The sequence below is a fragment of the Nannospalax galili genome, unplaced genomic scaffold (assembly GCF_000622305.1).
Source record: "Nannospalax galili isolate Female #2095 unplaced genomic scaffold, S.galili_v1.0 scaffold1623, whole genome shotgun sequence".
NCBI lineage: Eukaryota > Metazoa > Chordata > Mammalia > Rodentia > Spalacidae > Nannospalax > Nannospalax galili.
This window is the reverse complement of record NW_008349082.1, coordinates 826,037-846,346: the sequence shown is the minus strand read 5'-3', so window position 1 is coordinate 846,346 and position 20,310 is coordinate 826,037. Positions and strand designations below refer to the sequence as shown.

The 20,310-nt window shown below is 51.1% G+C and overlaps 4 protein-coding genes and 1 pseudogene across 9 annotated transcripts in view; 4 read left to right on the top strand and 1 right to left on the bottom strand.

Moving 5' to 3' along the window:
- Positions 1-24: 24 nt before the first annotated feature.
- Positions 25-5,746, top strand: Rps19 (ribosomal protein S19). 2 transcript variants are annotated; one of them, XM_008846449.3, is made up of 7 exons: positions 25-102; positions 561-631; positions 873-973; positions 4,091-4,224; positions 4,354-4,403; positions 4,898-4,952; positions 5,681-5,746. In XM_008846449.3, the coding sequence occupies exons 2-7, from the start codon at positions 561-563 to the stop codon at positions 5,705-5,707; spliced, it is 438 nt and encodes a 145-aa protein (XP_008844671.1). In that variant the 5' UTR covers positions 25-102; the 3' UTR covers positions 5,708-5,746. The 2 variants fall into 2 exon arrangements, with proteins under 2 accessions (XP_008844671.1, XP_029425918.1); XM_029570058.1 differs by lacking the exons at positions 4,354-4,403; positions 4,898-4,952; positions 5,681-5,746 and having other exon boundaries at positions 4,050-4,187.
- A 6,195-nt stretch (positions 5,747-11,941) lies between these two features.
- Positions 11,942-12,432, top strand: LOC103744611 (annotated as a pseudogene).
- A 396-nt stretch (positions 12,433-12,828) lies between these two features.
- On the top strand, positions 12,829-17,553 carry Cd79a (CD79a molecule). The gene is made up of 5 exons (XM_008846440.3): positions 12,829-12,998; positions 14,294-14,590; positions 14,824-14,942; positions 16,925-16,993; positions 17,139-17,553. Exons 1-5 carry the CDS (start codon positions 12,920-12,922, stop codon positions 17,250-17,252), a joined length of 678 nt encoding a protein of 225 aa, XP_008844662.1. The 5' UTR covers positions 12,829-12,919; the 3' UTR covers positions 17,253-17,553.
- LOC103744613 (40S ribosomal protein S27-like) overlaps positions 15,167-20,310 on the bottom strand; it is a 5,822-nt gene continuing 678 nt past the window's right edge. Inside the window, exons 2-3 of one of the 3 annotated variants that reach the window (XM_029570048.1) lie at positions 19,266-19,369; positions 15,167-15,559 (exon numbers count right to left, since the gene is read on the bottom strand). In XM_029570048.1, coding sequence (XP_029425908.1) covers positions 15,345-15,503 — 159 coding nt within the window. In that variant the 5' untranslated portion in view covers positions 15,504-15,559; positions 19,266-19,369 and the 3' untranslated portion in view covers positions 15,167-15,344. Of the gene's footprint in view, positions 15,560-16,415; positions 16,900-19,265; positions 19,370-20,310 lie in introns of those variants that run through there. The other 2 variants (XM_029570049.1, XM_029570050.1) reach the window with 2 other exon arrangements.
- Arhgef1 (Rho guanine nucleotide exchange factor 1) overlaps positions 18,600-20,310 on the top strand; it is a 23,655-nt gene continuing 21,944 nt past the window's right edge. Inside the window, exon 1 of one of the 3 annotated variants that reach the window (XM_029570047.1) lies at positions 18,600-18,797. The gene's annotated coding sequence lies outside the window, so the exon portion shown is untranslated. Of the gene's footprint in view, positions 18,798-19,972; positions 20,104-20,310 lie in introns of those variants that run through there. The other 2 variants (XM_029570045.1, XM_008846446.3) reach the window with 2 other exon arrangements.

Here is a 20,310-nt window from a genome sequence, read left to right as displayed (position 1 = left end):
TCGCGAGCACTCGGAAGTCTCGCGAGACTCGACGCCCGACTTGTGCGCCCGGGAAACCCCGTCGTTCCCTTTCCCCCTGGCTAGCAGCGCGGAGGCCGCACGGTAAGCGAGGGCTCCGGGTTTTTCTGTGCGCGAACTTCAGGGCGGGCTACACAACCCAGTAGCGCGTGCCTGGGGGCCTCGGGAAGCCCATCGCAGGGCCGCTCCGCCCCTGGGAGCCGCGGCCACGTGCGAGCGGCAGGCCCGGACATGCCCGGTCGGGGAACCCAAAGGGCTGGGTGGGCAGCGGAGTGCCCAGGATCGTGTGGCGGGAAGGAGTCTGTTCGTGTAAGATCTTCCCACGCGGTAACCAGTTTGGGTTGCTGCGATCCACAGACTGGGCGCCGATGAGCTCTGGGAGACCCACAGCAGCCGAACTGGGCTTAAAGTGTAACTTGGGGAGGTGACAGGAGCTTGGATCTGGGCTGTTGCAGAGGAGCGGGGTTGGGGTTGGCTTGGAGCCTGGACCGTGGTCTGCACCGGGCCTGCTGTTGACATCCTTGCCCTTCTTTCCCTCGCAGATGCCTGGAGTTACAGTAAAAGACGTAAACCAGCAGGAGTTCGTCAGAGCTCTGGCAGCCTTCCTCAAAAAGTGAGTGTTGGAGCTGAGGGCTGACCCTGTGGTGGGTAACCCCCCATGTTGGCTGGCGAGTTGTTGGGGCCTTTTAGGCATTAGGCCCGGGGTGGCTGTGTTTGTATTTCCGCTTACTCATTCATACAGTGGCATGTATCCGGCTTTTTCTAGCTTTGTTGTATTGGGGGCGGTGTGTTGGGGACATGAAATAACTTGTGGCAATTCCTGAAATGTACTTTTCCCGTTGTCTTGGTCCTAGGTCTGGGAAGCTGAAAGTCCCGGAATGGGTGGACACGGTCAAGTTGGCCAAACATAAAGAGCTTGCTCCCTATGATGAGAACTGGTTCTACACACGAGCTGGTGAGGAACTGGGTCCTTTGACTGGAAGTGAGGAGCTTTATGACCCCCAAATCATGGACCCGTTTGTATTCCCCTCCCAACTTACACAGTAGGAAAGAGAGACCTTTGTGTAACCTCATACTATGTGTGACCTGACATTTTGGTAATTACGGCTTTGAGCTTCAAAGAAAGTTGGGTTAGTGTCGGTGGCCCTTCTGTGTCCGTGATATAGGGCTTGAGTTCACGTTTGTCAAGACAAGGTTTAACTCTGCACTCAGGCAGGAGTAACTCTTTGCCTGTTTCCTCATCCAACTGTGGATGCTAATGGGTGACAATACAGCGCTGTTAAGAGGATTCAACTGAGTTTCATGCAACCAAAAAAATGTAGAAATGTGTCTGTTGTGCAGTGACTCGAAAAGTCAAGTGGTTTGTTGTTTCTGTTCCCAGTAATCATGTTGCCTCTAGCAGGTCATTCCCATCGAAGTGGTTGGCAATGGTGGGAATGCCCTTGCCCTAAAGGAGACTTAATAGCTCCGAAGTGTCAAGTAAAACTTTTGGATGTCTGACTCCCCTCTCATCATTTTAATCTCCTGGTCCTAATTCATCAATCCCTGTCTGGATATTTCTGTTGTTCTCTGAGCTGTCACCCTGTAGGCTTAACCCTAGGGGCGGGTGGGATCAGTGTTGGGTGGTGAGACCTTAGCGCTCTGATCTTCTGTCATCTCCCTTTTGAAATTGGAGCTTCAACATGGAATAACTCAAGATAAATTGGCCTTGGGATAAATCACTTCAGAGCATGAAGCTCTTTGTCATGTGTTTGTACAGGTCCATGGGGCCTAGGAATAGGACAAGGGACCCTCTGACCTATGAGAACTAAAGGTCAACTCCACAATGTGAAAAAGTGTATGTGTATCCACCCATCAATGTTGTTAAGAATGAGAGAGAGAAAAAGTCAAAACCTAAAGATGGGCCTGCTAGTGAGTGCACTTGCCCATGGGCTTATGTAGGCGCATTGTAATCATTGCCAAGAATTACCTGTTTTGCCACAGAGGGATGTGGGCTGCAGAGATTACTTCCTTCAGAATAGGCTAGCTCTGTCCAGAACTGACTTCCAGACTGTATTTGCTGTTTTCTGCCTGAGTATGTGCTAACCTGCTTTGCCCTGGGTTTGGGGCTAGAGTGCAGTTGAGGTAGCAAGCTAGTCCCATCTTGGGTTTTGAGAAAGAGGTCTGTGGCAAAAAGTGGGTCCATTATGGATTGATCTGGATATAGATAGGGCTGTAGGAGTGGCATGAGGGTGGTATGGTGAGTAGGCACGGAAGGTCTCACCATTATGGATTGATCTGGATATAGATAGGGCTGTAGGAGTGGCATGAGGGTATGGTGAGTAGGCACGGAAGGTCTCGCTTTGGGAATGGACACTTCTACGGGTGTGTGTTACTTGAAGGGGATAGACAGGCATCTGGCAGGAGCCACTTCTGTATTGGACACGTGGAGGTATCCTCCAAATTATAGCGTGGAAGCTGGTCCATCTGCTTGCTGTGCCAGCCAGGGAGGCATTATAGGACTGATGAAAGGGTGAACTGAAGCCAAAGTCATTTTTCCTTAGAAGTTTGGCAGGGAAGGGTCAGGGCAAGGAGTGAAGGGCTCCTCACCCCACACATTGACTCTGCTTGGCGCACGCTGTTTATGTGCTCAGCTGGGGAGCCGCATGGCATCTCCTTAGGAGTAGTCTGTGTCTCAACATGCAGGAGAAGGATGGAAGCCTGTGGGTGGTGGGGTAAGAAGCCCTCTGAAACCAAAACCCTGCTATTTTGGCCCTCTTTTATTCTTACTCATTTTTATTTTCATGTGTACATGCTTTGCGTGTACATGTTTTGCACCTATGCATGCTGTAGCACAGAGGTGAGAAGAGGGTGCTGGGCCCCCTGGAACTAGAGTTAGTTGTTAGGCACAATGTGGGTTTCTGTGCCAAGAACTGAACCTGGGTTCTCTTATTTATAACAGAGGTGCCAGAGCCCAGGTCTCAATGAGGAAGAGGGTAGAAAAGAGATCAGTGTTCTGCAGAACTCAGTATTTTGCCTCTAACAGCCCCTACTTGTGGAATAAATACTCCCCTCCCTTCTTGTGAGCCAGAAAAGTAATGCTCGTGAACTCTGGGGTAGGAGGTCAGGTGAGCTTACTATGGGAAACGGGGAAAAGCCGGTAAGTCCCCCTTGCAGAAGCTGCTGAGCTTTGTTGGTTCTCCTTCCCTTGTCAACTCTGCTTGCAGTTTGAGTGAGTGAATGCCTTCCTTTGGTGGCACTCTACAAACACTTGGGGATTCTGCCACTGCTGAGTTGCTGTGCTAGGATTCAAAGCTATGTCGCTTGGTTTGGCCCTCTCCTTTCCCTGTGTCCAGGCTGATTCTGGTCCTAGCTCCCTGAGACCACAGTCCCCTGACCTGCCTGTAGCCCTAGGGAAGAGCACATCACTTAGAACACAGTGGGGAGGGCAGTAGTGGCTGGAGAGTGTTTTCACAGGTCTTCAAGGTTGGGCTTATCCAGTGATGTCACTTAGTAGAGGATGGGAAACTTAGACCAAGTGAGTGTCTTGATCCTGACAGGTGCCAGGGCTGTGGTAAGAAGTTCCAAGGCAAAGTGAGCCAAGGCTGGAAGCTGGGAGTAAGGTGGGCTGGTGGAAATTAGTCTCTGCTTCTGCCATTTGATCTTTGGAACCAGAAGAGATTTGGGGTTCGGCAGGCTCGAGATCACTGTCTGCTCCTTGACAGACAAATGAGGCTGGCCTTAGGGATAACCCCATGTACGTGGATGGACCAGTGTACATTCCAAATTGGGAGTGCCTGCCATATACAGCTGTCCTGTGCTCTAGAACTGAGCTCCTTTGTAACAATTGGTCCCTTCTCCACTGTCCTGTCTCTCAGCACGTGGAGGTGGTCACAGTTGGGGAGGCCTTCCCAGACCATAAGGCCACTCAGCCATGGGGTCCTGAGGGTAATGGTTAGCAGGGGGAGGTGTTGTTCTGGGTTTTAGGTGTTTTCCAGATTCATCCCCTATAAATTAGTGAGAAATGGCTGTTTTTACATAACACTTGATAGATGGCTGTGATGATCCTAAGGCTCCCTCTTGCCCACCCCAGCTTCCACAGCACGGCACCTGTACCTCCGGGGCGGTGCTGGGGTTGGCTCTATGACCAAGATCTATGGAGGACGTCAGAGAAATGGTGTCAGGCCCAGTCACTTCAGCAGAGGCTCCAAGAGTGTGGCTCGCCGGGTCCTCCAAGCCTTGGAGGGGCTGAAAATGGTGGAAAAGGACCAAGATGGGGGCCGCAAGCTAACACCTCAGGGACACAGAGATCTGGACAGAATCGCTGGACAGGTGGCAGCTGCCAACAAGAAGCAGGTCCTCCAAGCCTTGGAGGGGCTGAAAATGGTGGAAAAGGACCAAGATGGGTAAGTGGGGAGTGGGGGGTGACTGGGGGCCAAGGTCATTGCCCATTAGTGAGCTACGGTGAAGTCAGGTACCTCTCTGCAAATGAAGGTGCGGGTGGCAAATGTCCTGCATCTACCTGTGCCCCTGACCCTCAGGCAGGCTGGGTTTCAGCAGAAAAGCAAACAGTGAGGCCCTTACCTGGACCTCTCTGACTTCCTCTGGCTCTCGGAAGGTAATTTAGTGACTGTCCGCTTTCATTAGCCTGCTCGTTAACTTTTCCCAATTGATTTTTTTCGGGGCTTTTGATCTAATGCTTGCACAAACGACACTCTGTCAGCTCCCAGGAGGGCTCCCACTCCTGCCCCCAGCTTGTTAGGATGCAGCTGGCTGGGGTATGGGTGAGAACTTGGCTGGTGTGATGTGGTCTGACAGCGTGGTGCTTCCTTAAGAAGCCTAGCTCCTGCCCAGGAGGGAGAGTGAGCTGTTCTCATCCAAGGACTGACTCTTTCTTCAGGGGCCGCAAGCTAACACCTCAGGGACAGAGAGATCTGGACAGAATCGCCGGACAGGTGAGAAGGGGTGCACACCTGAGGACCAGGTGTCTTGAGTGCTGTCTGGGCATTTCTAGAATCCCTTGTTTTATTTCTTTGAACCCTGGAGTACACAGCTGGGGGAGAGGGAGGTCAGAGAAGGCCCCACCCAAGGACAGAAGAAAGCAGTTGAAGTGCAGTTGCTTAGAGACAAGAGTGATGGAGTGCAGGGCATGGCCCACAGTGGCACTGGTATTCTGTCACCTGCACTCACCCATGTGGGTTCTCCTTCCCAGGTCAGCTTGCTTAAAAGAATTTCTACCTGCTGTTTGTTTGCTCCCTCATTCCTCATTTAGGGCACTAGGTGCATGTAGAGATGGGGGTGGTAGGCTGGCTCAGGCCCAGACAGTGCAGAGTGGCTTCCTCTATTACATCCCTGGCAAGTACTATCTCACCCTCAAGATGATGTGAACAGGAGTACCCTGGGGTCTTTCTAAGCTGTGGGCTCTAACTTAGGAGTCTTCGGGGAGGCTTCAGCCTCTAGGAGCCAAAGAGAGTTTCTCAAGGGTACAGCCTGTCACAAACATCTACTTTTGATTGGCCTTCTGGGACAGGAGGCAGAAGTTCAATTCCTGTTTCCCGGAACCCGTCATTGTATCTGAAATTAGAGGTGTCTACAGTGAATGTGTGTTTGCTGTCAAGGTAGTGAGTGTCTGTTACAAAATACCCTGAGACCCTGCCACTGACCCTTCTGTCTTTTCCCACAGGTGGCAGCTGCCAACAAGAAGCATTAGAACAAAGGATGCTGGGTTAATAAATTGCCTCATTCGTAATCCTGGTCTGGGTCTTTTGATTTTCATGTGTGAGTGTATTGTCTGCATGTATGTAAGTCCACCCATGGCAATGCCCAAGGAAGTTAGAAGAGGCTGCTGTTAGTCACCGTGTGGGTCTGGGAACCAAACCTGGGTCCTCTGCAAGAGCAGCAGCTGCTCTAAGCCTCTGAGCCATCTCTAGCACTCCTCCCATTGTATATTTTTTAGTGTTCTGGGGGGGGGTGGCATCTGTGGGTATGGGAGGGTGTCAGGAGATGTTCAGTCCTTCTGAATAGAGTTACAGACACCCGATACAAGTGTCAGGAATTGAACTCGTGTCTTCTACAAGAGCAATATGATTCCTTTCTCAAGTTCCCACAAACTGAAGAGGTTTTAAAGCTAAGTGCAATTCCCTGATAGTTAACCACTTCAGGTACTGTTCCAAGCCTCAGCTGGCCTGGAACTCACTATGTAGACCAGGCTGGTCTGGAACTCTGAGATCTGCCTGCCTCTGTCTCCCAAGTGCTGGTATTTAAGGTTTTCACTACCACACCCAACTTCAATTTTTGGCTTTAAGAAAGCAGTGTGGGGGCTGGAGAGATGGTGTCACATCTTTAATCCCAGCACTTCGGAGGCGGAGGCAGGCAGATCTCTGAGTTTAAGGCCTGCCTGGTCTATGTAGTTCAAGGCCAGCTGGGGCTGCAGGGAACCCCTGTCTCAAAAGACTAAAAACTGTTGGGCAGTAGCCCACTTGAGGCCTGGGCTGCTGAGATGGCCACTGCTAAGGAAGTTTGGCTCCCAACATTCTGGCTAGAAGTTGGAGAGGTGGGTTCACAGGTTTGCTGTGGTTGATGGACCTGCCTGGACCTTACTGAATTTGGGGAATGACCTTGGCTTCCAATGTAAGCCCTAACCCATCCCAAAGGAGTGTTCAAGGAGGCCCCTGCAATGCAGGCAGGGCCTCTAGGTGCCTGTGGGTAAAGCTCCCCCATGTGGTAGCCTCAGCCTTCTGCATGATTGAGCAGACCTCATTGCCCAGTCTCCAGATTGGTCTGTGGGCATGCCAATGAACGGTTTGTGGGAAGGTAGGTGTGGAAGGGCTGGGCCTGCTGGGCAGGTAAGCCTGAGCTACATAAAAGTGGCAGAAGAAGCAAGCCAGTAGGCAGTGTTCCAAAGTCTTACTTTCCTGTTCCTGTCTTGGCTTCTATCCACCCTTCCCTCCCCAAGTTGGTTCTGGCCAGTGTTTTGTCACAGCAATGGAAAAGCACCTTCTAAATGATTCAACAAGATAGGCACCAAGTGAAAGAACTTTGCCTCCCAGAACCCCTGCTAGAAACAAGTCAAAATGGAGGCTAGTAGGTCTACCTGTACCTGTAGCAGGCAGGTGGTAAATGAAGCCACTCCCTGTCCCAGCTCGAAGGGTGTCAGTGCTGGGTTGTATTTAACAATACTTACTGCATGCTTGGCAGTTTGCAAATATTTTCTGTTCCTAGCACTCCCCTGAAGTGTTCAGTGGCATATGGCGATAAGAAAAATCACGTGATTTGCATGGCACAGCCTTTGTTAACCCATGCAACCCGCTCCAGCTCTCTGGCCCAGTATGCTCCTTGGACCAGGTTGGTCACACTCCATCCATTCTGTGGTTCAGTGCCCTGTTGCCCATTGAACATGAATGAAGGATTTAGCTCACTCCATAAGTGTCAAGTCGGTGAGGTCAAGCAAGCACCTGCCACAGACTATAAGCCCCCAGGCGCTAGTGGACCTACTACCCTGAGCTTCGCCTCTTCCAGCCACTGGGTGGCAGGCGCTAACCAATGCTGAACAAGGAATTCCCAGAGCTTCCCCGTCTCCCATGCTTCTGGAGGCAGCAACAGGAACTAATGGTTCACTTGTTTTCTGTCCAGTGAAAGCAGACACCCAACTGCACAGCTGGGTGTCTGGAGGGAAGGTGCAGGGTCCGAGGGCCAGAGAAGAGGGACTAACCCTCTTCTAGGAATGGCTAGGTGTGCTTTGTAATATTTTTAGTGCCAGTCTCACAAAAAGGCTATGCCCACATAACGAGAAACAGACTCTTGAAAATTTCGGTTTTTGTTTTAAAAATACTTTTTATTTTATGTGTATGGATGTTCTGCTTGTATGCAGAGTCACCACTGATGCCAGAAGATGGCATGGGATCCCTGGGAATTGGGTGCCTGACAGTTGTTAGCCGCCATGTGGGTGCTAGGAACTGAACCCAGGTCCTCTGGAAGAACAGCCAGTGCGCTTAACTGCTGAGCCATATCTCCAGCCTTTTGGGGGAAGGGAGGTTGGGTTTTTTTGTTTGGGGGCATAGCGTGGTCATAGCTGGCCTGGAACTCCCTAGGTAAACCAAGCTGGTCTAAATCTCACAGAGATTTGCTTGCCTCTGCATCCTGAATGCTGGGACTAAAGGTGTGCACCACCACACCCCAGCTTATTTTTTTTAATATTTTTTATTTTATGTATATGAGTGTATTGCCTGCATGTAGGTCAGTGCACCCGTGTCATGCAATGCCCGTGGAGGTCAGAAGAGGTTGTCGGATCCACTGGGACAAGTTACAGACAGTTGTTAGTTGCCATGTGGGTGCTGGGATTTGAACCCAGGTCTTCTACAAGAACAACCAGTGTTCTTAACCGCTGAGCCATCTCTCCAGCCGTTTTTGTTTTTGTTTTTGTTTTTTAAAGACAGAGTCCTGGGGCTGGAGTTAAGAGCATTGGCTCAGTAGTTAAGAGCATTAGCTGCTCTTGCAGGGGACCCAGGTTCACTCCCAGCACCCACATGACAGCTAATAACTGTCCTTAATTCCAGTTCAGGGGGATCCATCACCTTCTGCCCTTTGTTGGCACTTTACAACAGGGGTAATATATATGCAGGCATAACACTCATATACATAAAAATAAATTTCAAGACAGAGTCCTTTGCAACTCTGGCTAGTCTCAAACTTACTATGTAGCCTTGAATGACCTTGAACTCCTGATCTCCCCATCCCTCCATCTCTACCTCTCAAGTGCTGGGATTACAATCATGCACTAAATCTAGCCAGTTGCACTATTTTAAGATTAGAAAATATTTCAGGCATGCAAAAACAGTATTCAAAGTAGTACAGCAAAAATTCATCACCCAGTTTAATGCAATGCAAGGGAGGCAGCTGGGTGTGGTGGTGCATACCCGTAATCCCAGCACTGGGGATGCAGAGAGACCAGACGATCATAAATTTGAGGCCAGCCTGGTCTACATGGCAAGTTCTAGGCCAGCTGGGGCTGCAGGAAGACCCTACCTCAACAAACAAACAAAACAAACGTTATGCAAGGAAAATTGTGATTGTAACAGTACAGAAGCTAAGGCCCAAAGTGTTTCAGCCTCAGAAGCACAGAAACAAAAGTAAAAAGCAACAAAAAATAAAAACCAGCTAAAAAGAATAAAACTAAAAGTAAGGGGCTGTAGACAGCTTAGTGGTTAAGAGCCCTGCTGCCCTTCTAGAGGATCTGAGTTCGGTTCCCAGCACCCACATCTGGCAACTCACAACTGCCTGTAACTCCAGTTCCAGAGCTATCTGACATCCTCTTCAGGCTTGCCTGGGCACCACACATGCCCATATAGACAAGCAGGCACACCAAAGAGGTAAGGGTCATGGGTGTGTGGATCCTCATCTCTACAACAGGTAGATAGGCATCCGTCCCAAAGCAGCACACAGCATTGTTTTGCCTTTTGAGAACAAGTCAACTGGACCAACTGCTGGCTTTTTTCTCATCTTCCAGATGCTTCTGACACTGACATTTCCCCTACTCTGTGGTGTTCTGCTGGCTAATTTATACTACAGCTGACGTAGCCATTCTCCTACAAATGTATTTTGGGGTTCTCAATTTTTCCTACCAAAAATATCCTTGCAATGACTGTGTTTTGTCTTATTGAGGTGCAAGGAATTAAACCCAGGGCCTCACAAGAGGTAGGTAAGTGCTATACCACTCAGCTACACCTCCAGCCTATTTTTAATTATTTATTAAATGATAATTATTAATTATAATTAATAAGTGAGGTTTTTGAGACAGGGTCTTATTATATAGCTCTGTCTGGACTGGAATTCACAGTGTAGCCTATGCATCTGCCTCTCTTTGTTGTTTGGTTTTGATTTATTTTGCTTTGGTCTCAAAGTAGCACCCACCTTTGATCCCAGCACTAGAGAAGAAGAAGCAGACAGATTTCTATGAGTTCAAGGCTAGTCTGGTCTATATACTGAGTTCCAGGACAGCCAGGGCTACTTAGTAAGACTCTGTCTCAAAAAAAAAAAAATAGTTTCATGGGCCTGGGAGATGGCTCAGAGTAAAGGTACTTGCCACCAATCATGACCACCTGATGGGACTTCAATCCCTGGAACCCAGAAGGTAAAAGGGGAGAATCATCTCCCACATGTTGTCCTCTGACATACACACACAAATAAATAAATGTAATCATTTTTTAAAAGACATGGTCTCAGGGCTGAAGAGATGGCTCTGTGGTTAAGAGCACTGGCTGCTCTTGCCAGGCGTGGTGACACACACCTTTAATCTCAGCACTTGGGAGGCAGAGGCAGGTGGATCTTTGTGAGTTCAAGGCCAGCCTGGTCTACATAGTGAGTTCCAGGATAGCTGGGGCTATAAGGACACCCTGTCTCAAAAAGACAAAAAAAAAAAAAAACATTGGCTGCTCTTGAAGAGGACCCAGGTTCAATTCTTAGCACCCACATAGCAGATAACTCCTGTTCCAGGGGATTCGATGCCCTCTTCTGACCTCCATGGGCATTGCATGGCACAAGTGCACTCGAATGCAGGTGATACACTCATACACATAAAATAAGGATAATAAAGAAAATATCAAAAAAGAAAAGCAGGGCCTCATATAGCCCACTGCTGGTATTACAGGAGTGAGCCATCACACCCAGCTCATTTTTTTTCTTTTTATTACTTATGTGTGTGGTGTATGATGCATGTGTACACAAACCTGGAGCTCCACATTTTGGCTGGACAGGCTAGCTCCCGAACACCATGGTGGGATCTGTCTGTTTCTTAGTTAGGCTAGGCGAGCCTCTTAAATCATGATTATCCTGCCTCAGCCTCCCAAATGCTGGAATTACAGACATGAGCCACCACACCCTCAGCTACAAAAGAAACTTTGAAACACTTTTTTTTTTTAATTTTTATTTTATGTGTTTGCCTGTATTGCTGGCATGTAGGTAAATGCACCTGTGCCGTGCAGTGCCCACAGAGGGCAGAAGAGGCTGTCAGATCCCCTGGAACTGGAGGTACGGACAGTAGTTAGCTGCCATGTGGGTGCTGGGATTCAAACCCAGGTCTTCTGCAAGAACAACCAGTGTTCATAACCACTGAGCCATCTCTCCAGCCTCTGAAACACCTTCTGAATCTCTTCCACCACAGGATAAGGGACTAGTTCCCCTCACTAGGCCTCAGGTTTCTCCTCTATAAAGTGGAGGATGGTTGAGCATGCTTTCTTGTCGGGGGGTCAACATGAAAAATCTCTTAAGACTAGAATATAGCTCAGTGATAGAGCATTCACCTAGCCTGCATAAAGCTGTGGGTTTCATCCCCAGCATTCTGCAAGGAAAAGTTTGCTGGAGAATAGTGATGCACATCTGAAATCCCAACACTCACACGGGAGGGACGTGGAGGCAGGAGGATCAGAAATTCAGTATCAGGGCTGAGGGATGGCTCAGTTGTTAAGCTGCTCTTGTATAGGACGAAGTTTGGTTCCCAGCACTCACATGAAGGCTAACAACCAACCATAACTCCGGTTCCAGGGGATTCAACACCCTCTTCTGATCTCCACTGGCACTGCATGACACAGATACACTTACACACATACAGGCAATACACCCATACACATAAAATAAAAATAATATATATATTTTTTGGTCTGTTTGAGACAGGGTCTCCCTGTAGCCCCAGCTGACCTGCAACTTGCTATGTAAACCAGGCTGGCCTTGAACTCACAGAGATCCACCTGCCTCTGCCTCCCAAGTGCTGGGATTAAAGGCGTGCACCACCAATATTTTTTTAATTTTATTATTTTTATTTTATGTGTATATGTGTATTGCCCACATGTAGGTAAAGGCACCCGTGTCGTGCAATGCCCATAGAGGTCAGAAGAGGCTGTCAGATCCCCTGGGACTGGAGTTACGGACAGTTGTTAGCTGCCATGTGGGTGCTGGGATTCGAACCCAGGTCTTCTTCAAGAACAACCAGTGTTCTTAACAGCTGAGCCATCTCTCCAGCCAAAAGGAAGAAGCAGCGGCCAGAAGCCAGCTGGACCATGAGGCAACCGGTCTCTAAAAAGATTCTTCAAACAATCACGATGTCATCCAACATAGATCTTACCCTTTCTTCTTATGATGAAGGTCAGGGATCTAAATGTATTCAAAAAGGTAGGGAGGTACCATTCTCCCTCTCTGAATGGCAGGCTTTGCAGCAATTGTTGCATAGGGATTATACAAATTGAAGAGCAGGGAAAATACAAAAATGTCCATTCACCTGATCCACATGAGCGTGACTGCCCAAACCTTTGTAGTGGTAGCCATGACTCTTGGTATGGGGTACTCCATGTATCAGGAATTTGTGGCAAAGCCTAAACAGTAGAAGAGATGTTGTCTTGATCTTGTTTGAAGAGCTTGCTTTAGTTACTACACATTGAGGTTATATGTTTCTGTCAAAAATAATACAAGTGAGTTTAGACAATAAAAAAAGAAAGAAATTCAAGATCATCTTCAGTTACATAGTTCAAAGTTCCTGGGCTATATGAAACCCTGTTTCAAAAAACTTAGAGGGAAAAAAAGACAGAGAGAGAAAAGGGGGGGTGACAAGTTTAAGTTGGGAACACCCCGTGGACCTGCCTGTTTACAGAACTTTAGCTCCCCAAGGCTTATTTCCCAAGATTCAGCAGTGATGAGCCAGGCCTCTTCCCCACTGAAGCACGGGTGCCTCAGGGGAATTGCGGCCACCACAGGTGCAGGTTCAAAAGCAGTTCCTCTACAAGGGCCTGAAAACATATGGCAACTAAGTCTGGAGAGTGAGGGCCAGTGGAGCCCATCTCCTTCAGGGCTGGGCAGGAAGTGAGGCGGGGTTAGGGGTGGAATCTGGTACCTCAAGGCTGCTGCAACCCAGACTAAACCACCCCACGGGGAGAAGATGCCTGGGATTCTGGAAGTCCTCCGAACCCTGCCCGCTGCGACTTTCCTCCTCTTTCTGCTGTCCGAAGCCTGCCTGGGTAATGTGGCCAAAGGGTGGGTGCCGCTGGGGGTGTAACTGAAGACAGGGGTTGGGGGGTGGGGGGTGGATCAGAAGCAGGAGTGAGCGGGAAGCCAGACATGGTAGCGGACACTCGAATACCCTCTACCTCTACGGTAATCCCAGATCTCAGGAGACTAAGGCAGGAGGATATCGAGTTGAGACTACATAGTGCATTCCAGGCAATTTAGTGAGACTTTTTCAAAAGAAAAGGCCGCAGGGGGAGCTAGGGAAAACCCCTATAGAAATCTTGTTTATCCCAACCTGTATACCAGGTATGAGGCTGGAGGAAGCTCAGTGAAGTCAACTATTAGGACCCAAGACTACTATCCCCCACAATACACTGCTTTGTCTCCCCAAGTCAAAAGAAGGAACTGAAGTGGCCCTTGACTGAACACTAAGGCTGGGGGCAGGCAGGCAGGAGACATGGAGGTGGCAGATGTTAGGGAGCAGCTCCTTAGTGGGGGGAGGGCACGAGGCCTCATCAGTCTCTCTGTTCCCTCTCACATCCAAGTGTGACCACACTGACAGAGGTTTTTCAGAGAGGTAGGTCACTCACACAAGTGACACTAGGAACAGGGATTAGAGCTGTCATCTCTGAGTTTAAGCCAGTGACCATGAGGTTTCTGGGCCTCTTTCCCCACCTTTCCCTCCTCACTTCTGACCTTTCTCTTCCTGCTACCTCCAGAAAAGAGATCACAGGCGACCCACATGGCCCTGGGGATGCTGAGAACTGAGGATTCCCAGAGAAGTCTGGAGTGGACACCCCTAGACACCAGTTCACCCTAGTCTCTATCTGAGCCCTGTCCCCTTACCCAGACTGAACTCCTTCAAATGGTAGAGATGAGAAGCAGCCTGGGTTCAAAAGCCAAGGCAAATTTAGTAAGGGACAGACCCAGGGGAGTGGGCCTTTGGGCCTCAGTACCACTTGTAACTGGCTGGGTGATGCTGGGTTCTGCCTACTCTGGGCATAAGCTGCTCCTAGTCTAATGGCAGTTTCTAGGGGTTTCTAAAGACCAGTCTAGGCAGCAGGGTCCTGCTAGTGCCAGGAAACCAAAGCACAGAGTGGGAGAGAGGCCACAGGATACCTCTTCCTTTTGGGCATCTACTCTCCTCCTCTATGATGCCACACTATCACCACCACCACTACCAGGAGTGGCCTCACTCTGTCCCTTCCACACCCAGGACTGCTGGTATTGTAGGGGTCTGGGCTGGAGTGCTCAGTGCCATCCCCAGGCCCTGTTCTGTCTTGTATCCCTGTTCCTCTCTCTACAGGCCCTGGATGCCAGGCCCTGACGGTGGAAGGGGGTCCACCATCTCTGACAGTGAGCATGGGTGATGAGGTCCGCTTCAACTGCGTTCATGATGGCAAGACCAGCAACGTTACATGGTGGCACATCCTTCAGGGCAACCACACATGGACCCCTATGTTCCTGGGTGATGGTCTGGGCCCCAAGGGTGGCGAGTGGTTCATCTCCAAAGTGAACAAAAGCCATGGGGGATTATACAGGTGCCAAGTAAACGACGGAACCGTACTTAAACATTCCTGTGGCACCTACCTCCGAGTGCGTGGTGAGTAGCAAGAGGTGTTGACCCCCAGGTCCCCGACTCCAACTGGAACAGTCTTCTCCACCTGTGAAGCAGGGGCAGAGTCAGTTTCCCCCTCCTAGGCCTGGAACCTGTAACACCCAGTGTCTAAGGTTCTCAGCTTCAAGACACTGGCTTCAGGGCTCCCTGACCTCATAGGGGAAGGGGCTAGAAGAGTAGGGGGTGCCAGGATGCTGAGCAGCACCTTGTCTTAACAGAGCCACTCCCTAGACCCTTCCTGGACATGGGGGAAGGCACCAAGAACCGCATCATCACAGCTGAGGGAATCATCCTGCTGTTCTGTGCAGTGGTACCAGGCACACTGCTGCTATTCAGGGTAAGTCCTCCAGGAACCCCCAGTAACCAGCTGGTCCTCTGGGGTCGGAGGCTCCCCTACAAAGTTTGGGAGACTAAAAGTACCCACTTCTCAGGTTTCAAAGGTTGAATGAATATAACAATTTTTTTTAATTTTACTTATTTTTATTTTATGTGTATGAGTGTTATGCCTGCATGTAAGTTCACCTGTGTCGTGTAATGCCCTCGGAGGGCAGAAGACTGGAACTGGAGTTACAGATAGTTGTTAGCTGCCATTTGGGTGCTGGGATTCAAACCCGGGTCTTCTACAAGAACAGTCAATGTTCTTAACCGCTGAGCCATCTCTCTGGCCCCCCAAAATTTTTTTTATATCCAAAATGTGTTTATTGGGCTGGTTTCTCACTTATCTTGATTCAGAGTACTTTTAGTGCTGCTTCCTCCTGAAGGAAGGTCCTTCTGTAAGCCGTGCTTTTCCACCTGTAGGCTGACAGAGGACAGTGGAGTAGCCAACACACAAGACTACCATTTGTGCATGGCTATAGACTGTGGTGATTTTATAGCATCCTGGGCATTTCACATCCATGAAGTAGGAATTGGAGCTCGGCACCAGGAGCTTCTTCTTGTGTTTTGTCTTCTCTCCTGGAGAGGGATGAAGGAGATCTTTTTCAGAGGCATGTTCTCCTAGGGAGGTCGTCACTGCCAGAAAGACTAATATAAGAAAATTTTTAAGAGGCACTGAGCTAGAGGGGTGACAGGACCACTTCCCCTCCAGTGTCCTACCAGCCCCTCCTCAGGTGTTCCAACTCAGCTCCTGCCCCACCCAGAAGTTCAGTCCCCTGCAAATGTGGCCAAGATAAGGAAGAAGCGGGCTGGGTGTCTTTCCAGAGCCACTTTTACTCCTTAGGCCACAGGACAACTATTGGTTTGTTTTTGTTTAGTTTTGTTGAGACAGGGTCTCACTCTGCAGCCCCGCCTAGCCTGGAACTCCCTATGGAGACTAGGCTGGCCCCAAACGCAGAGATCCACCTGCCTCTGCCTCCTAAAGGCAGGGATCAAAGATGTATACCACCACACCCAGCAACTTTTGTTTCTTACATTTTTTACTTTATTTCTTCTTATTGTGTGAGAGTGTGGGTACATAAGTGCCATGGTGCCCGTGTGGAGGTCAGAAGACAACTTTCAGGAGTCAGTTCTTTCCTTCCATTGTTGGATCCAGGGATCAAACTCATGTCCTTGAGTTTGCACAGCAAAGCATTTTTACCAGCTGAACCATGTCCTGGACCTATTTGTTTTTGTCTTACTTAACCCAGGCTGGCCTCAAACTTGTTAATGTAACCGTATATGGCTGGCCTGGAGCCTAGAACATCTGATCCATCTTATGTACACCTCCCAAGTGCTGAGATCACAGGTATATGCCATCAAGACCAGTTTTCATTTCTTTTTTCTTTTTAGTGGGGCCAGTGAGAGAGGCTCTTGCTATGTAGTCCAGGCTCACCTGAAATCCACTATAGACCACACTGGTCTGGAACTCACAACCTCCTCCCTCCGCTTTCCAAGTGCCCAGATTGCAGGTGTATGCCGCCACTCCTGGCTTACTGGCATTCTTGCTGTCACCCTTGGAGAATAGTTCAAAACGACAACAGAAACCTCCGGGTATGGTGGCAAACACATCCAGCACTCCACTTGGAAGGCAAAAACAGGAGGATCACAAGTTTGAGGCCCGCCTGGTCTACATAATGAGTTCCAGGCCAGCCAGAGCTTAAGAATGAGACCTTGTCTCAACAAAACAAACAAAAGAGACAGAAGAAAAAGTAAAGAAAGAGGAAGGGGGAGAAGAAAGGCAAAAGAAACAGCACAATAGAGAGATCTGCCAAGACCCCAATACGTGACCTTGGGCACACCCCTTCCCCTCTTTGAAAAAGCACTTGCTAGTATGTCAGAGGGCCTGAAAAGCCATTTACCTTCCCCTGCTGACTGAAGCCCGGACCCCATCTCCTCCCACAGAAGCGTTGGCAGAATGAGAAGTTTGGGTTAGACATGCCAGATGACTATGAAGATGAAAATCTTTATGAGGTGAGCGTTGAATGGGGATGGGGTAGGGACAGGTGCACTGGGGTCTCTGCATGGGGTCCTACCCTGGGGTTGACTGGGGGCAGGGGCCTCAGTTATCAGGGTACTGATGTCCACTGCTCTGTGACCCCCTCACCCCCCATCCCAGGGCCTGAACCTCGACGACTGCTCCATGTATGAAGACATCTCCAGGGGACTCCAAGGCACCTACCAAGATGTGGGCAGCCTCCACATTGGAGACGTACAGCTGGAGAAGCCATGAGCAACCCCCAAAGGCCCCCATCCTGCATCTCTGCCTGCTGTATGCCTAACTCCAGCATCTCTCTTCACCCCCTGGAATGGTCCCTGTCCTCTTCCTCCGTTTCTCCAGTCTTCTCTCTAGACTGCTCCAGCCCACTCCCCCACCTAATCCAGCCCTTCTTGTGGTCTGGCCCAGGTTCCCTCTCCAGCAGGTAATGAGCCCTTAATCGCTGCCTCTAGGGGAGCTGATTACAGCCACCTCGTTAGTGTCACCCCCTTCTCCCAGATCTGTCATGGCCACTTAAGTGATAATAAATCCTTTCCAATGCAGCCCTTGGCAGGAGTCATGGATCTCATGAGGACTAACCCCCACCCCCCCTACAATCCCTGGATCCCAGCAGTTAGGGGCCAAGTCCCTCCCTCAGATCCAGGATTCTGGGCCCAAGTTGTCCCCTGTCCACTTCTGAGACCAGACAGCCAGTCTTGGCTGCTCCTCCCCACTCCCACGCCTCAAGAAACAGGAAGCCTCTTGGGGAAGTCCCTACCCCAATTGAAGGGCTGGTTTGGCCCCTTTCCAGTGCCTCACCCTCGTCTTGTGTGGGGTGGAGAGGTACGGGGTTAAGGGAAGCATATACTAAATTTTCACGTACGTTTAAGCTCTGAAAACACAAGGTACTAGCTCCTGGGGCGAGTACCCAATTCCCCACTTGCACAGACTGACTTGGAGAGTCTGCCAGGAACCTAGGGATGGTGGGGAAACCCACAGTGGCGTGACACAAAGGCACAATGATACAGAGTCACTGAGATGGCGAGGAGAGGCAAACCCGGCACAACTAAGGACTGAAAGCACGTGGGGCAGTGGGGAGATACCGGGAATCCCCCATTGACAGCGACAGGGAGACAGGGAGGAAGGTTGCCGGAAACTGGACGTAAACATGAGCGAGCCTGAGGGAAAGCAACAGTTGGGGAAAGGACAGAGCCTGAGGATGAGAAAGATAAACAGAGCCAAAGGGGAGAAAAAGGGGCAGAGATAGAGGCACCGAGGAGCAGCTGAGGAGGAAACAGCAGGGGCCAGGGAGGAAAAGAGCCACCCGGAGAAGGGAGTGACTGGATAGGACCCCGGAGAAGAGGGTCACGGAGGGGAGGCTCGCCGCGAGAGGTGAAGAAGGAGGAAGCGCAAGGGCAAGATGGGCAGCTGGGGTGCGCCGCACGAGGATTGTGCGCACTGCGCAGGGATGGGTCGCACGCGCGGAGAACCGAGCGTCTTGGAGCGCGCGCCCCGCAACTCGGACAAAGCGGCTCCGGGAGCCAGGCGCGGCCGGGCGGGGCCAGCGCCCGCGGGGAAAGGAGGAGCTCGGCGGCTGGCGAGAAGGGGAAGGAAGCCGAGGTGCCGGGCGGGCGCGGGGCGCGGGCAGGAAGCGGGGAGGGGCTGCAGGCGGGGGCTCCGGAAAAACGCCCCGACTTCCTGCCCCGCCGGAGCCAGGAAGCGGGAGCCGGGACGCTGGGCGAGGGACCGCCAAGCCCGACCTCGGGCGCCCCGCCGGTGACCTCCCCGCGCGGACACCAGGTACACGGTCCCTGGCCCCGCCTGGCCTCCTCCCCTCCGCTGCCAGGGGAAGTGGGGAGGAGCAGGGAGGGGACCTAGGCGCTGCCCACAGCCGGCCCCCCCCCCCGGGGGCTCCCAGCTGAGCCGGCGGCCTCCCTTCCCCCAGCCTCAGTTTTCCCATCTGTCAAAGGGGGCAAAGAGAAAACCTTGCGTCCCGTGGTTCGCGCCTGTAATCCCAGCACTTGGGAGGCAGAGGTAGGAAGATTGCCATGAGTTCAAGGCCAGCCTGGACTACATAGTATGACCTGGTCTCGAAAAAGAAAACCAAAATGAGCCAAGAGAGAACTGACATTTGCCGAATGCATGGTTGGTAGGAATGAGCGGTGCTAGGCTAGGATGCAGGTTAACTGTTCAGTAGAGAACATTCCTCATTTATGGGTGGGGAAACTGAGGCCCAGAGAATCGGACTGCCTCGTCGCAGGGACATACACGCTTCGTGAGATACTGTACAGCTCCTGGAACTTGAACTTAGAACTGCTCTTCCTCCAATCGTGCTTAGCTCTTCCTCCAATCAGGCTTAGCTTCAGAGCCACCTAAAAAGAAAAACAGTAACTCCGTCGGCCATTGTGCAGCCGAGAGTTAGTTACAGAGCGTTGAAAACATTTCAGAAAGCTCTTCTGGATTACCCTGGAATGTGGGTGTATGGGGAGAGAGAGCTGGAAACATTTCCGCATTGTACAGATGGAAAGACTGAGGCCTAAAGGGAAGTAATTGCTTTTAGCAGGTTATTCCAGTGGAAACAGGTTCGCTCGAGCGCATGTTTTTTGCTTTCCAGTTCCAGCCGGAGGAGTTGACGGGGTGGCAGAGGGAGTTGATGGAGGAGCGCTGGGAATTTAAGGGGTAACGGGAGCTGGGGAGGTAAACCAGGTGGGAGCCCCAGTGGGAAGTCCGAGGATTTAGCGATCTGGGATTGAGCTCTCGCCAGGGGTTGGAACCATCCACAACTCCGGCAAAGGGGGCGGGGTCCCGGAGAGTGACAGGGGTAGTCGAGATGCGGAAACGCCGGCCCTCCAAGGCGGGCCAGAGCGGCCCCGTCTGGCTAGCGTGGCGCCTTGGATTGCTAGAGCGGCCGACGGAGGAGTAGAGTTGCCGAGGCCGGAGATAGGCAGGAGGCGGGCTAGAGCGGCCGGCGGGAGGAGTGGAGCTGGCCGCCCAGGTGGCTCGGGGTCGGCTAGAGTGGCTCCGCGGCGCGGGTGGGGGAGCCTGGAGCTCGCGCGCGGAGGCTCCGGTTCCTGAGGCTGCAGTGGCTTCTCTTCCCATCCGACAGGTGAGAGACGCAGCCCCTGGCTGCGGTCAGACCTGACCCTCCATATCTGTCTTCCCTGCCACCCCCAGCCGTGCACACTGCCACATTCACTGCAGTATTTAGGGCCCGTGTAGACCCGCCACGTCCTATTGTAAGATACAGAGCTCCTGAAGACCCGCCACGTTCCATAGGTTACAAGATCTTACAGATTACCCCCCCCCCCCGGTC